At 43.2% G+C, this 17936-nt stretch overlaps 1 protein-coding gene across 1 annotated transcript in view; it reads left to right on the forward strand.

Moving 5' to 3' along the window:
• Nucleotides 1-17581, forward strand: part of LOC131110505 (BCL11 transcription factor A-like) — a 43487-nt gene extending 25906 nt beyond the window's left edge. The window contains exon 3 of the mRNA XM_078793162.1: nt 12289-17581. Coding sequence (XP_078649288.1) covers nt 12289-14273 — 1985 coding nt within the window. The 3' untranslated portion in view covers nt 14274-17581. The remainder of the gene's footprint in view (nt 1-12288) is intronic.
• The last annotated feature ends 355 nt before the right edge of the window (nt 17582-17936 follow it).

Here is a 17936-nt window from a genome sequence, read left to right on the forward strand (position 1 = left end):
TATTTACAACATATTGCGCAACTGCAGGGTCTAGAGCAGGGGTCGGCAACCTTTACTATGAAAAGAGCCATTTTACCCAATGCCCACTGAAGAAAAATAGCCTGGAGCCGCAAAACATATAGTATGTTTAAAACAACATTGGAGGGAATTTGGGGGTATCAAAGTAGTTCAGATAAGAAAAGACGAGTTGGAGTACTCTTGCTAGTTTTGGAGATAAACTTACATAAATGTATGTGTAAACTACTGTAGGTAAGTATTACCTGTTTTTCTTCATGTACTGAACTGGATAGCAGTCAGAACTCACTCAGGATGCATTCATGGTCTCAGACAAAGTTGGATTTTTTAAAACTCATTACAAAAGATGTGCATTTTCCCCACTCGGGTGTTAAAAATATTCAAGCATCGCAAAGGGAGCCACAATAAAGAGTCTGAAGAGCCACATGCGGCTCTGGAGCCGCAGGTTGCTGACCCCTGGTCTAGAGACACATGCTAACTCGCAAACTAGAGAGCTAGCCACCTAAACGGTAGCCTCCAAGTTATTTCCTTTAAACTTAAAAAAAGCCAAAAACTTACCACTTCCACATGGATAGGGAGGATAACTATTAACAGTTATTTAACCTTTAACATGAACATTAATCAAACGTAATAATTTTTTCTGGGTACATGATACCATACAGCATCCATGTCAAACTTGCACGGGCCGCACTAACATTAAACTGTGGCCCGCGGACCGCGTGTTTGAGACCCCTGTTGTAAGCTGATGTGCTGAGCGGACATGCATTTTTATGTATGCATTTGTCATACTTACCCATTGGCTACATTTATTCTGTACATGTATGGGTGTCATGTCCCTGCCTGTTGAGGAATGTCTGACTCCACTGACCCTCTCTATGCAGAAACGATGGATTCTAGACGGACAGCCATGCATGGAGCACACCAATGCATCTACACATGCGTGTGTCCTCACTTGCAGCTGGCCATGAATAAATCCTTCTGTCACTATAAGCACCAAAGCATTCTGCACATATCCTACTCATTAACTCCTTCCTTGCTGGAGATAATACTCTTTGACATATGTATGTTTGTTTTTTTTAACCTGTCATGTTCAGCAGCTTAGTCATGCAGTATGAGTGAACTATATGATAACTATCCGATTAGATCCAATAGAATACGGTTGGAGGAACGACAGACAAAGAAGAAAGCGACAGGAGAGAGAAGAGACAGCGTTAGGTCACATCAATAACTGTCATCAGAGTGGATAATAAAGAGTGGCGGATATGGAGAACCCATCCACATGAGTTAAAAAAAAGTCAAGTTAAAATAAAACAACCTTTTCTACCTGTTGCTAACATATCCTCCAATAACTTCTTGATAGCATGTCCTTATTTCCCATACTTTGCTGCTCTTTGTTTCTTTGTTGGCAGACCAGACTTTATCTTAATGCTGCACATATGCATGCATGCAACACACACACTCTCATGCCAACACGGCATATGTTTGCTTAAACCTGATGACCCAATAGAAATAGCCCTTGCACCCCCTCTGTCGCGCTCCTTTTCTGCTCCTGTGTTCCCTCCTCTTCCCCCTGGGGTAGGTTGCTATACCCCCCTTATAAACATAGAGATCTATAGGAGCCCAGAACCCAGACAGGTTCTTGGCAAGATTGCACAGGTAGTACTCCAGCCTGGTTTGAGATCTTAAGGCTCCAGCCTCGTTAAAAGGCTGATTTATGCTCTACAGCTGGGCACAAAGGAACTTACAGGTTGGATACCTAATTAATATCACGCTCGCTACTGCTTAGATGCATGTTCCTGACAAACCTCTAGGGAGGATAAGCGGAAGGGTCCGCATGATGCATTTTTAACACGGCATATACATAGAGTGTAACTAAATATGCACAGGTAGTCTAGTCATTTACAGAGACACACGTAATCATACTTAATCACGCATACTATTTAAAATGTACTTCGAGGTGGTAACTCTCACTTGGACTACAAGTACAGACAATGTTTCCACCATTTTAGATGCAGCATTTGGACTGCGGCTGGTCATGCCACATGTTTTCAATTAGTGCGAAGGAATCTGTTACGGTGAGCGTCGACGATGAAGAATTGTGTAAAGCGTGGTCTGCCGTTGCCAAACATATGGCTCATCCATCTTATGGTGAGTTATTGATGGTCAACATTACCAGTAGGTAATCGCTGGCCGACTGCCTCTCTTTTGAGGGTATCCGATACTAAATAATGCAAATACGGTATAAGATGATTGCATCAACAGTTATTAGTTTTTTGTATCCAACCCTTAGACTTATAGTAGATCCCCATACATTCACAATGCAGCATTCCTAGCCACCAGAGAATGCATCTTTTTCACCATGTCAGTGATAATTTACAATAACATGACAATAACAATAAAATGTACAACATACACGTGGCACTGTTACTCCCACACCTCCTCTGGGATAGGCTCCAGCATACCCATGTGACCCTATTGAGGACAAGCGGCATAGAAAATAGATGAATATGTCTTATGCGTCACTGATGAGATTTCACACTTTGTTCAGCGGCCCTTGAACACACCTTAGATGTGTGCTGTGATAAACATATGATTCCATATGTTTATTAGCATTCGTTAGTACGTATACTTTGAGTGAACAATGAAGAAATGACACAACAATAAGGGTAATTGAAGAGAAAAGAGGTTCCGGAGCTGACAATAACCACTTTTATTGCAAATCTTGATCCAAAATCGGATATCACGCACGAGGAGGAGTGAGCTGTATGCGAATAAAAAGATATTTATATGTGCATTTTTTTTTGTAATTTGCAAATGTTCCTGAATTTGCTAGGTTTCTTTGGATATGTGACCCCACCTCATTCTGTCAAGTTCCTTGCAGTGTCCATCAGAATGTCTTTAAGGGGCTGAACAGGAGGCCATTTTGCAATTTTAATCAAGATTTGGAATGCAACTGGGTTAGGAAGTGGCACAACAATGCTTTCTCCCCAATTAATTAATAATAGGGAAGGGACTTGGAGGGTGAATGGATGGTGATTGGTTAGGCCATTTAGGTGTCTTTGTACCCTGAAATGAGTTTGCTAAATGTGTTTTTTTACGCATATGGAAGCGCTATGTCCGCCATAGTCCATACACAGACATCTTGACTTCCAACAAATTGATTTGTATACGTCTGACCCCTTTGTTGCCATCTGATCATAAGAGTCAGGCTGTTGCCTCTTCCTTAACCACTCGACCATCGTGTCACACAGTCACACACACCAGATGGGATGCATGTTAAGGCCTCAGTCTCCACAGCTCTGGGCCACGGGACGCGCCAGCACACTGGTCCTCTTGTTTTAAACGTCCATGTCCCACCACAATGCCTTAAGGCTGGTCTGCATAACGAGCTGCGATGCTTGGCCCGAGCTCACATGCCCTGGTCCTCTCACCCTGCGGTGGTAGGACATGATTGAAAAATACCGACGCGTTCAAACGCCTCTTCATAAGAGTCTACTGAGGCTACTTCAAATACTTCAGGAAGAAACAATAAATAAATATGTTAGTATTTATTGTGCATTACTTCAGCTTCACCTACTTCAGCAGTAGTATTTCATCTCATTTATATATGTATTTATAACATACTACAGTAGTAATTGGCCCTGTACCCTAGAAACCACCCACGAATGATACGGGAAAAGGCCGAAATGATACCGTGTCAAAGCCCAGGGCGGTGATACTGATAAAATATAGAGTTTAACCATGTCCAGTATCAGCCCTTGTAGCTGTCCACTCTGGTATCGTGCCCGTCACACAACCAATCAGAGAACAGCACACGAGCGTGAACACACAGCGTTTGTTTTGCTGCCGTTTGTTGTGCTCTGTCAAAATGTCAGCGGTTGACGCTCCCGGCGAAAGACAAATAGGGAAAATAGCAAACAGAATATTAGAAATGGAACGTTTTATCACTATTAATGAGGAGGACACTCTTGAAATGATCGAAAAAACACAAAAAAACTCGTAAAAAATGCAAATACAAGTCGCAAAACCAAGGGCGAAAACCTCAAGATTTTTTCTGAATGGCTCATCAACTGCAAGAACGAACAAAGACTGGTAGAAAGTATTCCCCCGCCTGAGTTAGACAAATATGTGTCTATGTTTAATCAATCAATCAATCAGAAAAGAAAATGTGGATGAATACGAGCCTGATTATTGTTGAAATATTTTTGCAATTATGGTGTTTACACTGTTTAGATATAATACATGTAATAAACTGAACATTTTCTGGAAACAAAATGGTCTTTTGATTAAATAGTACGTGATAATAAGCTCATGATTAAATAGTATGTGATAATAAGATCATCACATGGTTTGTCTGGTATCAGGCCCAGTATCGTGCCCCCCGCGTGTATCACTGGATATGGGAAAATACATTGTAAATAAATTATGATTAATTATTGAGAGCCAATACTTGTAACATGTAACCATAGAAGGTGATATAATTTAGTAAGTATGCATGGGTAAGCAAAACAGAGGAGTAATTGTTGTAGATGTGTGTGTGTGTGTGTGTGTGTGGAGATGATGTCCGGACTGCTATTAACTCCCAGATACCTTTGCTGCAGGTCTGCACATGCCCATAGTCTCCTTTGCCCTCTATGTTTATGTTTTTCACGTTGAAAACTCTTCCATTTAGCCCGTTCATTCATAGGCTTAACAATGCCACAGTTGCTTCCTTGCAGGTTCACTTCTGGTTTTCATTCACTTCCACATTGATCTTGTTTTTTATATATACATACATAATATATATACAAAACAAAATCATCTGTCCAGGACAGCCTGATTGACTTTTAAAATGGCTTGTCTTGATTGCTTTGTCCATCTTCCTGCATGTCAGCGAAGACAGAAGAGGGCTAAAGCGGCGAGGTCAGATACGGTGCCCTCTATGCTCCGGTGAAGCTGAATTGCGTACCGGCAAATGGTATGCAGGCTCATAACGCGCTCCACGCGTACAATAGCTAGAGACGAAACAGTTTTGACAGTGTCGAATGCCCTGCCCTGGGGGCCTTATCATCCTCCGCTGCTTGCTTTGCCTTCCTCCTCTGTTTCTGCCCCCCCTGATGCTATCTGTCTGGAGATTTATGCAGAAATGTGCAGCAAGCCGACCTCCCGGTCCCCCTCCATCCTTTCTGCGGGGACGCCATGCTGTCATAAGCAGAGCGATGCGGAGATAGTGAAGCTCACGCTGCTGCTGGCCTCATGTCTTACAGAGGCTATCTGTGCCTGTGCTCCTCTAACCTGACTGATGCTGCTAAAGACAGCATCCTTTTATCTCTCGTTTTTTTGGAAAGGAGCTTGCATTCTCTTCCAGTCATACAGTGTTTGCTGTTTTTTTATTTGACATTTTTTGATTTGCTTTCTGTTAAGTTGCATGACAGTAGAATCCCCGTTCTTTGCACGGGTTACATTATGGGGCCACCAATCAGTGGCGAAAGCCAGAGTGTAATTAATACACCCATAAAAATGTATATTTTTGACACATGGCTCCCTCTGTCCACCTCCAAAACTTCCAGCTAGCTTGATATCCGATTTTGGATCAAGATTTTCAATAAAAGTGGTTGTTGTCATTATTGGATAGGATCTAACTTCTTCTCGCTTCAATTTCCCTTATTATTGTCATTTGTTCATTGTTCACTTAATGTATAGGTACAATTTTAGATGAACATTTGCAATAAAACTTCCTCCTATTATTACATTAGATTCATAATCATGATACAGTCAACCTTTAATCCCGACCTATGCCTCATTCATTTTATACCGCTTATCCTCACGAGGGTCGCAACGGTGCTGGAGCCTATCCCACCCTGGACCGGTGGCCAGCCAATCACAGGGCACATATAGACAAACAACCATTCACACTCACATTCATACCTATGGACAATTTGCTTTTGGAATGTGGGAGTAAGCAAACATACAAACATACAAACTCCACACAGAGATGCCCGAGCGGGGAATCGAACCCTGTTCCCCTAGCTGTGTGGCCTGCACGCTAACCACTAACTCACCGTGCAGCCATTATTAAATACATATAAAGTAGAAAATACTGGTACTTATCACTAATGAATGATAATGTGAGATGATTGATGAACAAATGTAATCGGAGTCGGTAGTCAGTCATAGCAGACAACTGTGGTGCATTCAAGTGCCCCCGAACAAAATGTGAAATCTCAATGCTAGACAAAAAAAACCAAAAACCTCATCAGTGAAGTGACATTTACCCTCTGATGCATTCAGACGCTCCTTTCCCGTGTAGGATGCTACCAGAATCCAAAAATACTCCTGCTTGATTAAGCCTTTTGATGTACCTGCCTGTGTCTGCTTATATTCCCAATTGGCATTTTCTCAATGTATTCCTTTATTTAATTCCTACTCCACAAAGCGTTGGCTCATCTGACAGCAGTTTGATCCTGCGAAGCACATCCCGATTCAATAAATAATCACTGCAGATGCTCACATAAGTGATGGTCCATTTAATTAGACTAGTTAAGCTTAGAAGCCCTAAGGCCTTTTTCTATGTACCATTAGAGCTACAATGAGAAACTACAGCATCCAGCCTCCCACTGTTGTTAGTAAGCAGAGAACAAATAATGAGACACGGCTGGCCCAGATTTATAACAAGGTCTGCCGGACCAAGCGGCACCCAAACATGAGGCTGCCCAGCTGAGCTTTGTTTGAATGGATGGATAAACGGAAGAGGGATGGATGCATGAATGTGGGTGGATGGTCAGTTCAAACATGGTTCAGCGGACTGAAAAGATCAAACACAATAAGGTTACACGGGGAGACAGTCGATGTGATGCTTATTTTCAAAACTGTGTTGCTCTGTTCCAACACACAGTAGACTTTGGGTTAGCTTCACCTAACGTGAAAACGTGAAATGTTTGATTTACAGGTTGACCAAAACACAGAATCACAAAACATTTGAAAGAAACATTTAAATTCTCAGGCACACAAACAAGCGCTCTAGTGTGGGTACCATCTGTGTCTAATGGTTTCTTCATGGCCCAGACGCCTCTGTTCCAATGAGAACTGGAAAGGTAAGGACTGTGGAAGTCTGATTAAAGCGGATGACTTTATATCGGGTGCAATCCCTTTAAAAACCACCGTGCATATTTTATCTGAAGATGTGCCTCTTGTCCGTGCCAGCGCCAACTTTTCTTCTCCTTTTTCGCTCCCTTTCGTTTGGCATTTTGGGTCTCCATTTTTCTAGTAGCGGTTAGTGGTCAGTTTCTCTGAATTGTGTGTTGTGTGTGACTTGTACAAGACCGGGGTTTAGGTCTGCTCTGTCGGCTGGCTGGGTTTCTGTTTAGTAAACAGCATTCCCTGTATCCGGCTTTGTCTTCGGAACAAGTGTTGGTCAAACAAATCTTTTGTGTGCGGCCACCGGCTCAGCACGCCGCACCAAGTTTTGGCCGGTGACAAAGAAATAAGTGTTGTGTTTGAGCACGTGCGTGTGTGTGCGGTTCTGTCAGAGAAACACAAGCAGAAAAGATGAGTTCCAAGGCCGCGCTATAAGATCTTGTCAAACATTTTTTCCATCCAAGCTTTCCCAGCAAAGTCACGTCAAAGTTATGTTGAGTTCTAACGACATCCTCTCAGCCAACATCACCCTTCACCTCTGTCCAATCCCTGCCTGTGAATACACAAATGACATAAACAACATAGTAATCGCATTAACGCCAGTTACGGCTGAAGCGCTCTTAAGAGGCACTGTATTGACAACCCTCAGTCTTCCCGAGGCGCACACTCCCAACACCTATAAACACTTTTGAATATTGGCAAAGACCTGCTATTAGCATAATCACTTTAGCCGCGTGCGAGTACTCCCAAGCCCGGGCGACTTATAACTTTGGGAAATGCCGATGACATGTGGTGTCTCAGCCGTCGCTTCTCTCGCCACCTTCCTCCTATTCCTTCTCCATTTGGAAGACCTGCAAGTTAATCCTGTTAGCTCTCTCCTCCATTAGCTAAATAACCAATATCATTGAGAGCTATGTGGCCTTACCAGGACAGTAAGGTCCCTTGATGAGGTTTGGCGAAGGACATGGAGATCAAAACGCAGTTGTCCAACTTTTGGATACTTAGCTATAAAGTTTGATAGCTTGATGGATCGGAAAAAAACAGGAAGCTATGTGTTGTGTTTTGCATGTTTAAGAAGAAAGTGGTTTTTAACTCCTTTGTGCATGTGTCTCTGGTGGTCATAGTAAACACATAGTAAACACAGTGTTAGTACTACTATAGTACTACTATTAATCGACAGGGCTGGCTCTTTCCTCTTATAGCCAATGGCTTTTTGCCAACGAAAAAGACGTTGCATCTGAGAGCAAAGCATGTCATGCACAAGTTTCCCATGGTGGCACAGAACCGTGGAAGTTTAACACGATCTATCGCATCATAAATGTGAAGAAGGATTTTTAACAATTACACGACTTCCTGAAGCATCCATGCTGGATACTCCCACCGTTCTGTGCCACCACGGGAAACTTGTGCATGACAAGTTTTGCTCTCAGCTGCAACGTCTTATGTGAAGAAGGATTTTAACAACTACACCACTTCCTGAAACATCCATGCTGGAAACTCCCACGGTTCTGTGGAAGAGGAAAGCAAACTCCCACCGTTCTGTGCCACCACGGGAAACTTGTGCATGACAAGTTTTGCTCTCAGCTGCAACGTCTTTTTTGGACTTTAACAAAAACACAACTACATGGCTGACATCACTTTGACTGCTTGCTAAACATGGTAGCACAGGCTGTTGTTGTTATGACGTGGGTTCTATTAAGATGGCTGTTGCTAGCATAGCATGCTGTCATGCTAGCTAGTTAGCCTCTCCAATGTCGTTATTAAACTTAAGAAAGCGTTTCAAATGGTGTGGGGAAGAAAGACAGTGTAAGAAGCCAAAAACATACCACTTCCACACGGTACGGGAGAAGAAAGTATCATGTCAGACATACCTTGGCTCGCATTGCAGCGTGAAGCTAATGTCGTGTCTCATCAATGTAACACTAGCGCTTAGTGACCAAAATACTACATATAACTAATCTTTCAATATATTTAATAGGCCATAGTATCCATGAAACAACAATCATTTATTAATAATGTTAATAAAACGGCAATATAGCTCGGGTTGATGTATGGTCGGGTATTTGAGCGCTTTAGACATAAACGATAAGGTCTGAGGCTTGGAAAAAAAACATACAGTTTTAGTGCTGATCCAGAAATGTTTATATTAAAAAGCATTTGTATGGCATCTCCCTTCCAGAAAGATGGTGGACATTTCATCCCCCTAAAGGACAGGTGTTCATTTGACCGTCTGCCCTCTATTGATTGCTGCGTGGTCGTGCTTGGCCGGCAACAAGGAGCACCGGAGTGGATTGGTGGCATAGTAGATTGTGTGTGCATGTGGACTGCATGTGTTAGTCTGGATTTGGGGGGTTGGGTTGCCAACAATAGAACAATCTGAAGGGTGCTTGCTGCCTCAGCCTCCAACTGGTTTATGTGCTTGGTCAACAATGTGTCTGGAAGAGTGCTGAGAACATGGCACCAGCGACCGCAGGCGAAACCATGTGCTCTTTAAGGTGCAATTAATTCCTTGCGTCAGTAAGCGTTGCGCTCAGGATGGTATTATCTGCCTATTAGATGACAACCGTTTTTCTTATTCAGTACAGTACCCTTGCCTGCTTAGTGTTGCAATGTAACGAAATGGCTTTGGAGGACTTGTTAACCTCCTTTTTTCCCTTTGACTTTTTTTTCCAAAGCTATATTTTTTTTTTTATTTTTCTTCTCTGTCTCACTTAACCCCGTTCTTTTTCTTTTCACTTTTCATTTAGGCTTCTTTGCCTTTACTCCACCAAAGTCCCCTCTTTCAGCCCTTGCCATGAAATGGTAGCTACAGGGTTGTCAGTGTGGTTTCTCCTTTCGGCTGATCCTATTTCAAAGGAAGCAGGAGATCCAGCATTAGCCCAAGCTCTTCTACCCTCAGTCCTAACACACCACAGACTGGAAGGGGAGACTCAGACAGAGAGAGTGAGCTCTCCTTTATTCCATTAGAGGACAGACTCGTTTATAATATCATTCTTCCTCCCTCCTACATCTCTCCTCTCTCCCATGGTAGAAAAAAAAAACTCTTCAAGGGCATCAAACGCCATGTCAGAATAATTTTTCTTCGTTTGAAAAACTGTCCTTCCATCCGTTTGAGGACAGCGATTAAGGACAATGGTGGGCTTATTTAGATATCTGCTCTGCTGCTGTCACCACGCTGGATATAGTTTGATTTGGCCTTTTGATGCCCATCAATGTCCCCACCGCCTGGCTGGAATAGCAATTATTTGTGTTTCTTTTGCTTTTGAGCAGGTTGACTAATGTTTAAAGATGGCTTTCTGATTGCACAGCACAGGACATGCTGTCTTTGACACGTAAGAAAATGAACTCACGAGCAGCACGTGCAAGTGCGATGTTGTGTCCTTCACAAACATGCCGGGTTGTCATTATGAATGTCGCCTTTCACGCCACAATTCTCTCCTTCCTCTGATCCCCTTTCCCTGCTCTCTTTCCTTTGCTTCCAAGATCCTGCAGTGCTTTTCCTCCTCCGTCAATCGTAGAGTGTCTCGAAGGGGCCGCCCCCCACTCTTACCCCACACTCCCGCCGCTTGCTTCCTCCAATCCCTCCTTTGTCGTTTGCAATAACAGAAAAAATAATTTGTTTTCTTCCTCATGCATATACACCGTCTGTTCACACATGGGGCGAGGAAATATATACAGGCTGCTAATCAAATCAAAGTGAACAGGAGATGTCAGGTTATTGCAGCCATAAACCATAAAAACACACACACTGTTTCAGGAACTGCGTAGCGCCAAAGTCAACGTTATGAGCACAATGTATTTTCGATTGTGAGAGAGGGAGCCAAAACATGTATGGACAAATGGCTTTTTTATGATGGAAAAATTCCATAGTGGGTCAAAGCCCCTTGCAGGTGGCAGCAATTAACGGCAGTTTTTTCAGATTGTAATGATCCATAATTTACCAGTATACCCCCTTCCAACTCCTTTCACTCGGGAGAAAGAGGAGTGCATGGAGGTTTGATTGGGTGCACATTTTATGCCAGGTTCTGGTCTTGAAGTAAGATTGTTCACAGGGGGCCACCCCGGTTACGGACCCATGAGATAGAAAGGAGGCCCACAAAACGCCATTGGGTTTCCATTATCGTTCATCCTCAACACTTATTTTACCTAAGCAACGGTCTCTTTTTACTGTTCCATCCTCACCTCTTTGTCTTAGTACGTTTGCCATAGTGAGTTGAAAACATGCAAACCTGACCACCATCTTAGGGATCACTCATACACACAATCTATGGCTTCCAGTGGACAACCATTCTTTTGTTTTTTTTTTTTTTTGCAAATGACTTCAGAAAATTGTCCCCTGTGAAAGGATAAAGAAGGCAAGAGATGAAAGACGGTGCACATTTGCAAGTGGCGGATGCTTCTTATTTAGCATATTTCTCACTTCTGCTTTCCCTCCTTCTCCTTTTCTGTTCACCTGAGAGGATTTAAATAAATCCATACAGCATGAGATATAAAAGCACTGCATGAAATGCATTTTGAAAAATGCTTCCCCCGGTGACGCAAAAAACACATTTTCATTTCCAAGTGAGAATGTCTACGATTTATTAACATGTGACCTTGTATTTATAGTCACTGTTAATATGCAGCGTTAGATACATGTCACAATTTAGCCTTGTTTATTCTGAACACGAGGGAGGCGGGGGGGTTAAAACCTCAGGGCGGCGTCCAAAAAAAAGCATTTTTCTATTGAGTGTTTGTGGCTCAAGAATTTTGCAATGATTACTTTTCTATTGCTTATCTATTATCTTCATTCCATGCTGCAGTCTTCCACAAGCTGCTATTTGGTAATGGTAATGGTAATGGTAATTTCCCAGTTCCACATGTCCGAAAGGAGTAGGAAGAAGCAAAGCTTATTAAATCCTACCCCTCCATCTGGTACTTTTACAATCAGTAACTGTTACATTTGTTCACTTCCTGCTTTCCATAACACAGTTTAAGATTTTTATTTTTATTTTATTATTATATTTTTGTTTGGATTTTTTTAAGTGTTTTAGGATGGCATTCATATTTTAGATGATAATAGATAATAGAAAACATAAATATAAGTCACCACCTGTGAATCATCTGTGTATTACGTTTTAAAAATAACGTTATTCTTTCTCTTTCTCTCTGTGACAGATAAAGACGAGCCCAGCAGTTACACCTGCACCACATGCAAGCAGCCTTTCACAAGCGCCTGGTTCCTTCTCCAACATGCCCAGAACACCCACGGTTTCCGCATCTACCTGGAGAGCGAACCGGGCAGCCCCCTCACCCCTCGTGTAGGTGCTGCTCCCGGGATGGGAGGTGACTGCGCTTCGTCCCAGCCTCCCCTTCATGCTGTCCACCTGGCTGATGGCAGTCCCTACAGCCTGCTGCGAATGCCGGGTTCCGGATCCGGACGGGATTCCGTATCCACTCCTCGTGAGGGTCGTTATCCCCGGACCCCACCTCTTTTCAGTCCACCTCCGCGCCATCACCTCAGTCCGGACGACTTGGCCTTGGCAACCCACCATCCAAGCGCTTTTGACAGGGTGATGAGGCTCAACTCTGTACCACTTGAACCTCCTCCTAGCATGGACTTCTCCAGAAGGCTCCGTGAACTGGCTGGAAATGCCACAGGAGCTTCGCCCCCGCTCTCTCCCAATCGGCCCAACCCTATGCAAAGGCTTCTTCAACCATTCCAGCCAGGTTCTAAGCCTCCGTTTTCGGCAACTCCACCTCTCTCGACTTCTCAGTCACCCTCTGGCTCGAGGTCTACCCCGAATCCAGTATCCAACGCAGCTCAACCCAGCACGCCACTGAAGGCAAAGTCTTGTGAGTTTTGTGGGAAGACCTTCAAGTTCCAGAGTAACCTTATTGTCCACAGACGTAGCCACACGGGAGAGAAACCGTTCAAGTGTCACCTGTGCAACCATGCGTGCACCCAGGCCAGCAAGCTAAAACGACACATGAAGACGCACTGTCAGAGTAAGTCTTTGGTGCTGGGAACCAAGTCAGAAGATGGCCTCTCAACGGCCAGCTCTCCTGAGCCGGGTACCAGTGAGCTGATGGGCAGCGCCACCGATGCCCTGAAGTCAGTGGTGGCCAAGTTCAAGAGCGAGAACAACGGTCTGGTGACTGAAAATGGAGAAGAGGATGAAGAGGAGGAGGAGGAAGAAGAGGAGGAGGAAGAAGAAGAAGAGGAGGAGGAAGAGGAGGAAGAGGGAGAGGAGGAAGAAATGGAGGGTAAACCTGTGGTCGGAGAGGCCGACGAGGGCAGGAATGACTATCGCTTCAGCCTGAGATTGGAAGGCGCCCGCCACCACCAGAACAGCGTCGCTCTGCACCCTCGGCATCGGAGCACGCCGCAGGAGCCCTGCGACGACGACTCGGCAATGGAGTCCGACCGAGCGGATGATGGAACCACCACAACTTTAAATGGTCTCGGACCTTTATCTGCTGACGGCCTTTCCAGGAAGTTGTTGGGTGGAGCCTTGAGCCCGGGTTCCCTCAGTCCTCTGTCCAAACGCATCAAGGTGGAGAAGGATCTAGACCCCCCTACGCCCACCATCCCTAACTCAGAGAACGTCTACTCCCAGTGGCTGGCGGGGTACGCCGCCTCACGACAACTCAAGGACCCCTTCCTCAACTTCACGGGTGGAGACTCCAGACAATCGCCCTTTGCCTCGTCATCCGAGCACTCGTCCGAGAACGGCAGCTTGCGCTTCTCTACTCCGCCCGGCGAGCTGGACGGGGAACGCGCCGCTTCGGGACGCAGCGGCACGGGCAGCGGCGCCAGCACGCCTCACGGAGGCAGCGGGAACGGCAGGCCGAGCTCCAAGGACGGCCGCCGCAGCGACACCTGCGAGTTTTGTGGCAAGGTTTTCAAGAACTGCAGCAATTTGACAGTTCATCGACGCAGTCACACTGGAGAGCGACCCTACAAGTGCGAGCTGTGCAGCTACGCCTGCGCCCAGAGCTCAAAGCTCACGCGTCACATGAAGACCCACGGACAGATGGGCAAGGACGTTTACAAATGTGAAATTTGCCACATGCCTTTCAGTGTCTACAGTACTCTGGAGAAACACATGAAGAAGTGGCACAGTGACCGCCCTCTGGCTAACGACATAAAGACGGAGTAAGCGGCGAGCGGCGGCATCATGCTGGACGTTTTCTCACTCAGCTGGCTAAAATGCAACCCTGGCGACGGAACCGATGGATGGGGATAAGGAGCACAGGGTCAGGCAAGCGTACGCAGTACAGCCCTGTTATCGTTCCCGACCACCGGGGCAATACTCATGTATCAAACACAAAAAAAAATGTCGAGCCTTTCTATTGTGCAATAATTTACACATTTTGTAATTTTTTGTAACTGGACAGCATGCTTGGTGTGTTTTTGGCTGCGTAGAGAAAAACGATCAGTGGCTGGTGGGGTTTAGGTTTTACTCGTGTTGCTGTTGATTCTTTTGATTTAGCCAAGATATTTCAACTCGCGCTGCATTCACTGCATATTGTTTTACATATCATGTACAGTTTTGTTTTTCCGACGGTGTCATCATATTATTCAAACATCAAGACAAGCAGGGTCACATTTGAAACTGAATGATTTTCCATGCAAGATTGACTTAAAATACCTATATGTACATAAATATATATACAAGGATTGGGCTGCCTATGAAGTGCTAGGCACAAGCACCATGACCTATTTCTTTTACAAACAGCAATGAAATTAATAATGTGGTGTAAAATGACAACAAAGAGTGCCTTGGATATTTTACCTGCATTAGTTAGTCCTCCTTTTGCTATAAGCTCGGAGTTTCAGATTAGATAGTAGATGATTACAGGACATTTTGTGCACATATGGAATGAGCAGGTCCTTGCATCAAGCACCTGTGCAACCCCCACACCCCCCCCCCCCACACCCGTGGTGTCGTGACTTAGCAGCGTGTTAAGGAACCAGCTGAAATGAAATTGAAAAGACAAAAAGATCATGTTTATCTCTGGTAAATCATTTATCTGCCTGCCTCGTGTATATTTTCATTCTTCAGCTTATGGTTTTGTTTACTGGCATGTTACATGCTCAAGGGTTAGTGTTTATGTTTTCTGGTACATGTGTATCATACTGAGAGGGTACTCTGAGGAGTTGTTTTAAACCAACGTGAAGCTCTTAATTTTCCAGAGTGTTTATGTTCTTTTAAAATGAAATTTAGCTCTTTTTTTTTTTTTAAGTAGCACAGTTTTTTTTTGTTTTTTTGCAGTCAGTGTAGCCAACAGTAACTTGAAGACCACGCAGTGGATTTTAGTCTTTTTAAACCAGACGGATTTTGATTTTGGTGAGGATGGGGATGCTGTGGTTTCAGGGTTATGGGTGGGGAATGGGAATGGGAATGAGTTAGTATCCTCGTTATCCTCTTGATTGCATTAGATTTAAACTGTTTGACTTACATTTGTAATATTCGAAAGTTTAATTCCCAAATTGAATAGTAAAAGCAAGCTAAGTATTCTCCACCCTCATGTTTTAAAATGTTCTTTTTGAATGAACAGCCACTAGAAGTCATTTTATCGGTAGTAGTTCCTCTCTCCATCCCCTGTCATTGTTAATGATATAGCACTTGTCACTCTGCCTTGGAGTCTGTATCTGTCTCTCTAATCGGCGGTACAGTTGGTTGAGTATAAAATGAGGACCGGATTCCATATCTGGGACTATTTACATGCACTGTTCCATTTCCCCAGTTTACAGTTGGACGCTCAAGGGAAAAAAACTTGGCTTTTATGCTGACAAATAACTGTGGTGTCATTAGTTTGAATTAAAAAAAATAAAATAAAAAAAAGACAAAAAAAGTGAGCTTCAACTATCGCCAGCCATAAGAGCAAAACATCAGTTTGGCTCGTTGGGGTATCCATGCAGGAAACGCCATAGAAATGTCCTGCATCATACTAACTTTAGAGATGAATGAAATGATTTTTTTTAAGAGGCTAACTAAATTGTGTTGTTTTTTTAAAGAACATGTCAATGTCTTTTTCGGGGAAACGTTTATTTAAATGTTATTTTGAATTTCTATTGTTGTTTCTCTTCCCTGTCTTGTTGACATTCAGGACTTGATCACTATGTAAAGAATTGTAATGTCTCGCATCTTTTTTGCCTTTACTATACACAAGTCTTCAGGTTGAACAAAAATTTTGCATCGGGGGAGATATATGATATATAAATATATAAGAGAACTTAAACACATAGGAAAATGCACACTCATGTAAGTTCCTAAGTTCAAAACACATTTATGGTCGACTTTTTTCCTGTATTTAGAATGGTATTTGAAATTAATGTTCACTTAGTGTAGGCACTTATAGTATTTATGTTGGAGCCTGTATTTTTAATGGTTTTTGCCTGTACTCTTTAAAGGTTTCAATGTACCCTTTTTTTCTGTAGTTAAAAAAAAAATCCCAACAAGCTGCCACCGTATATTTTCTTAATTTGGCAGGATAATATAGTGTGAATAATTTGTATGCTTGAAAATAAGTATGTTTTTCAAAACTAAAATGTTGTGGTGTTCCTCAAGGGTGAGAGGTCATATGATGGCCTTTTCAGGCAGTCCCGCTGAACTTCCCACAATGAGGTAAAAACAGGTGGTTGTACATATCTTTTTTTTTTTTTGTTTGTTTGATTTTTTTCCTGCCATTTTATATGCAGTAATACAAGCTATTGTTGGGGTTTCTTGCTAGCCAACTTTTTACTGTCCTTAAACATGTACCACCTGATGACATTCCAGCTGTTAATGAAAAAAAGTAAACTTTTGTCATATGCAATCAATACAATATGAATCTGAAAAGCATTTTTTTTTTGTCTTTTGCAGAATTTTATTTTCTTATTTTAAATTGATTTCCTGTTGGTTTTATTTTTTTATTTGCCAAACGAACCACGGTGCTTTATGATTTCCATAAGGTACATGTCATATCATATGCAAGTCGTTCTCTCAAAATGACAAAACGGGAGAAAGAAAGGTTTGGTACATGTTTTCTCTGCTGATGGTACTGAGGTACGTCCACGTTTCAGCTTGATCTCGTCCTGTGTTCTGTATTTACTCGAAAGTTATCTGCTCTCAACTGAACTTGAAGTTGACCCGCGGCATTGGTTGACATTATTTATTATGACTACACCCACATACTGTACACTATATGCTCCGTTCGAAGAGTCACAGCAAAACACATCTGTTAATTTCCCCCCCCCCTCCCGTGAGGAATTCTGATGGCTTAGGTTCTTTTGTTTGATGACCAAAGGTCACAGACCAACACTTAAAGAGTTCCAGCTACAAATATTGTTTTTCAGTTACAAAACTGTCAGTCTGTTTTCAGCTGTTGCCTGCATTAGTCTCTTCACTCAGCCATTTTGTCTTGGAAAAAATAAAATGTATTGCATACATACTGTATATGATTTTGGTGTTTTTTTTAATATATAAGACCTAATTTCCTTCCATTTCCCAGGTGCTGGTGGACCACAGAGAGAATAGCGGTACATTAAAATAAATTTATATAATTAAAAGTATGTTCATTCCCACTCAATACTTAGTTGGGGCTCCTTACTGCATCAATGCGGCATGGCATGGAAACGATCAGGTGTAATGGAGGTTGCTTTGATTGCAGCCTCCAGGTCATCTACATGGTTAGGTTGTCTTGTCTTCCTCTTGCTGATACCCCACAGATTCTCCTTGGGGTTCAGATCAGGTGTGTTTGCTGGGCAATCAAGCACAGTAACACCACGGTCATTGAAGCAGCTTTTGGTACCTTTGGCAGAGCGGGCAGGTGCCAAG

The sequence above is a fragment of the Doryrhamphus excisus genome, linkage group LG9 (genome assembly GCF_037039965.1).
Source record: "Doryrhamphus excisus strain RoL-2023G ecotype Guam linkage group LG9, RoL_Dexc_Guam_v1.1, whole genome shotgun sequence".
Taxonomy (NCBI): Eukaryota; Metazoa; Chordata; class Actinopteri; order Syngnathiformes; family Syngnathidae; genus Doryrhamphus; species Doryrhamphus excisus.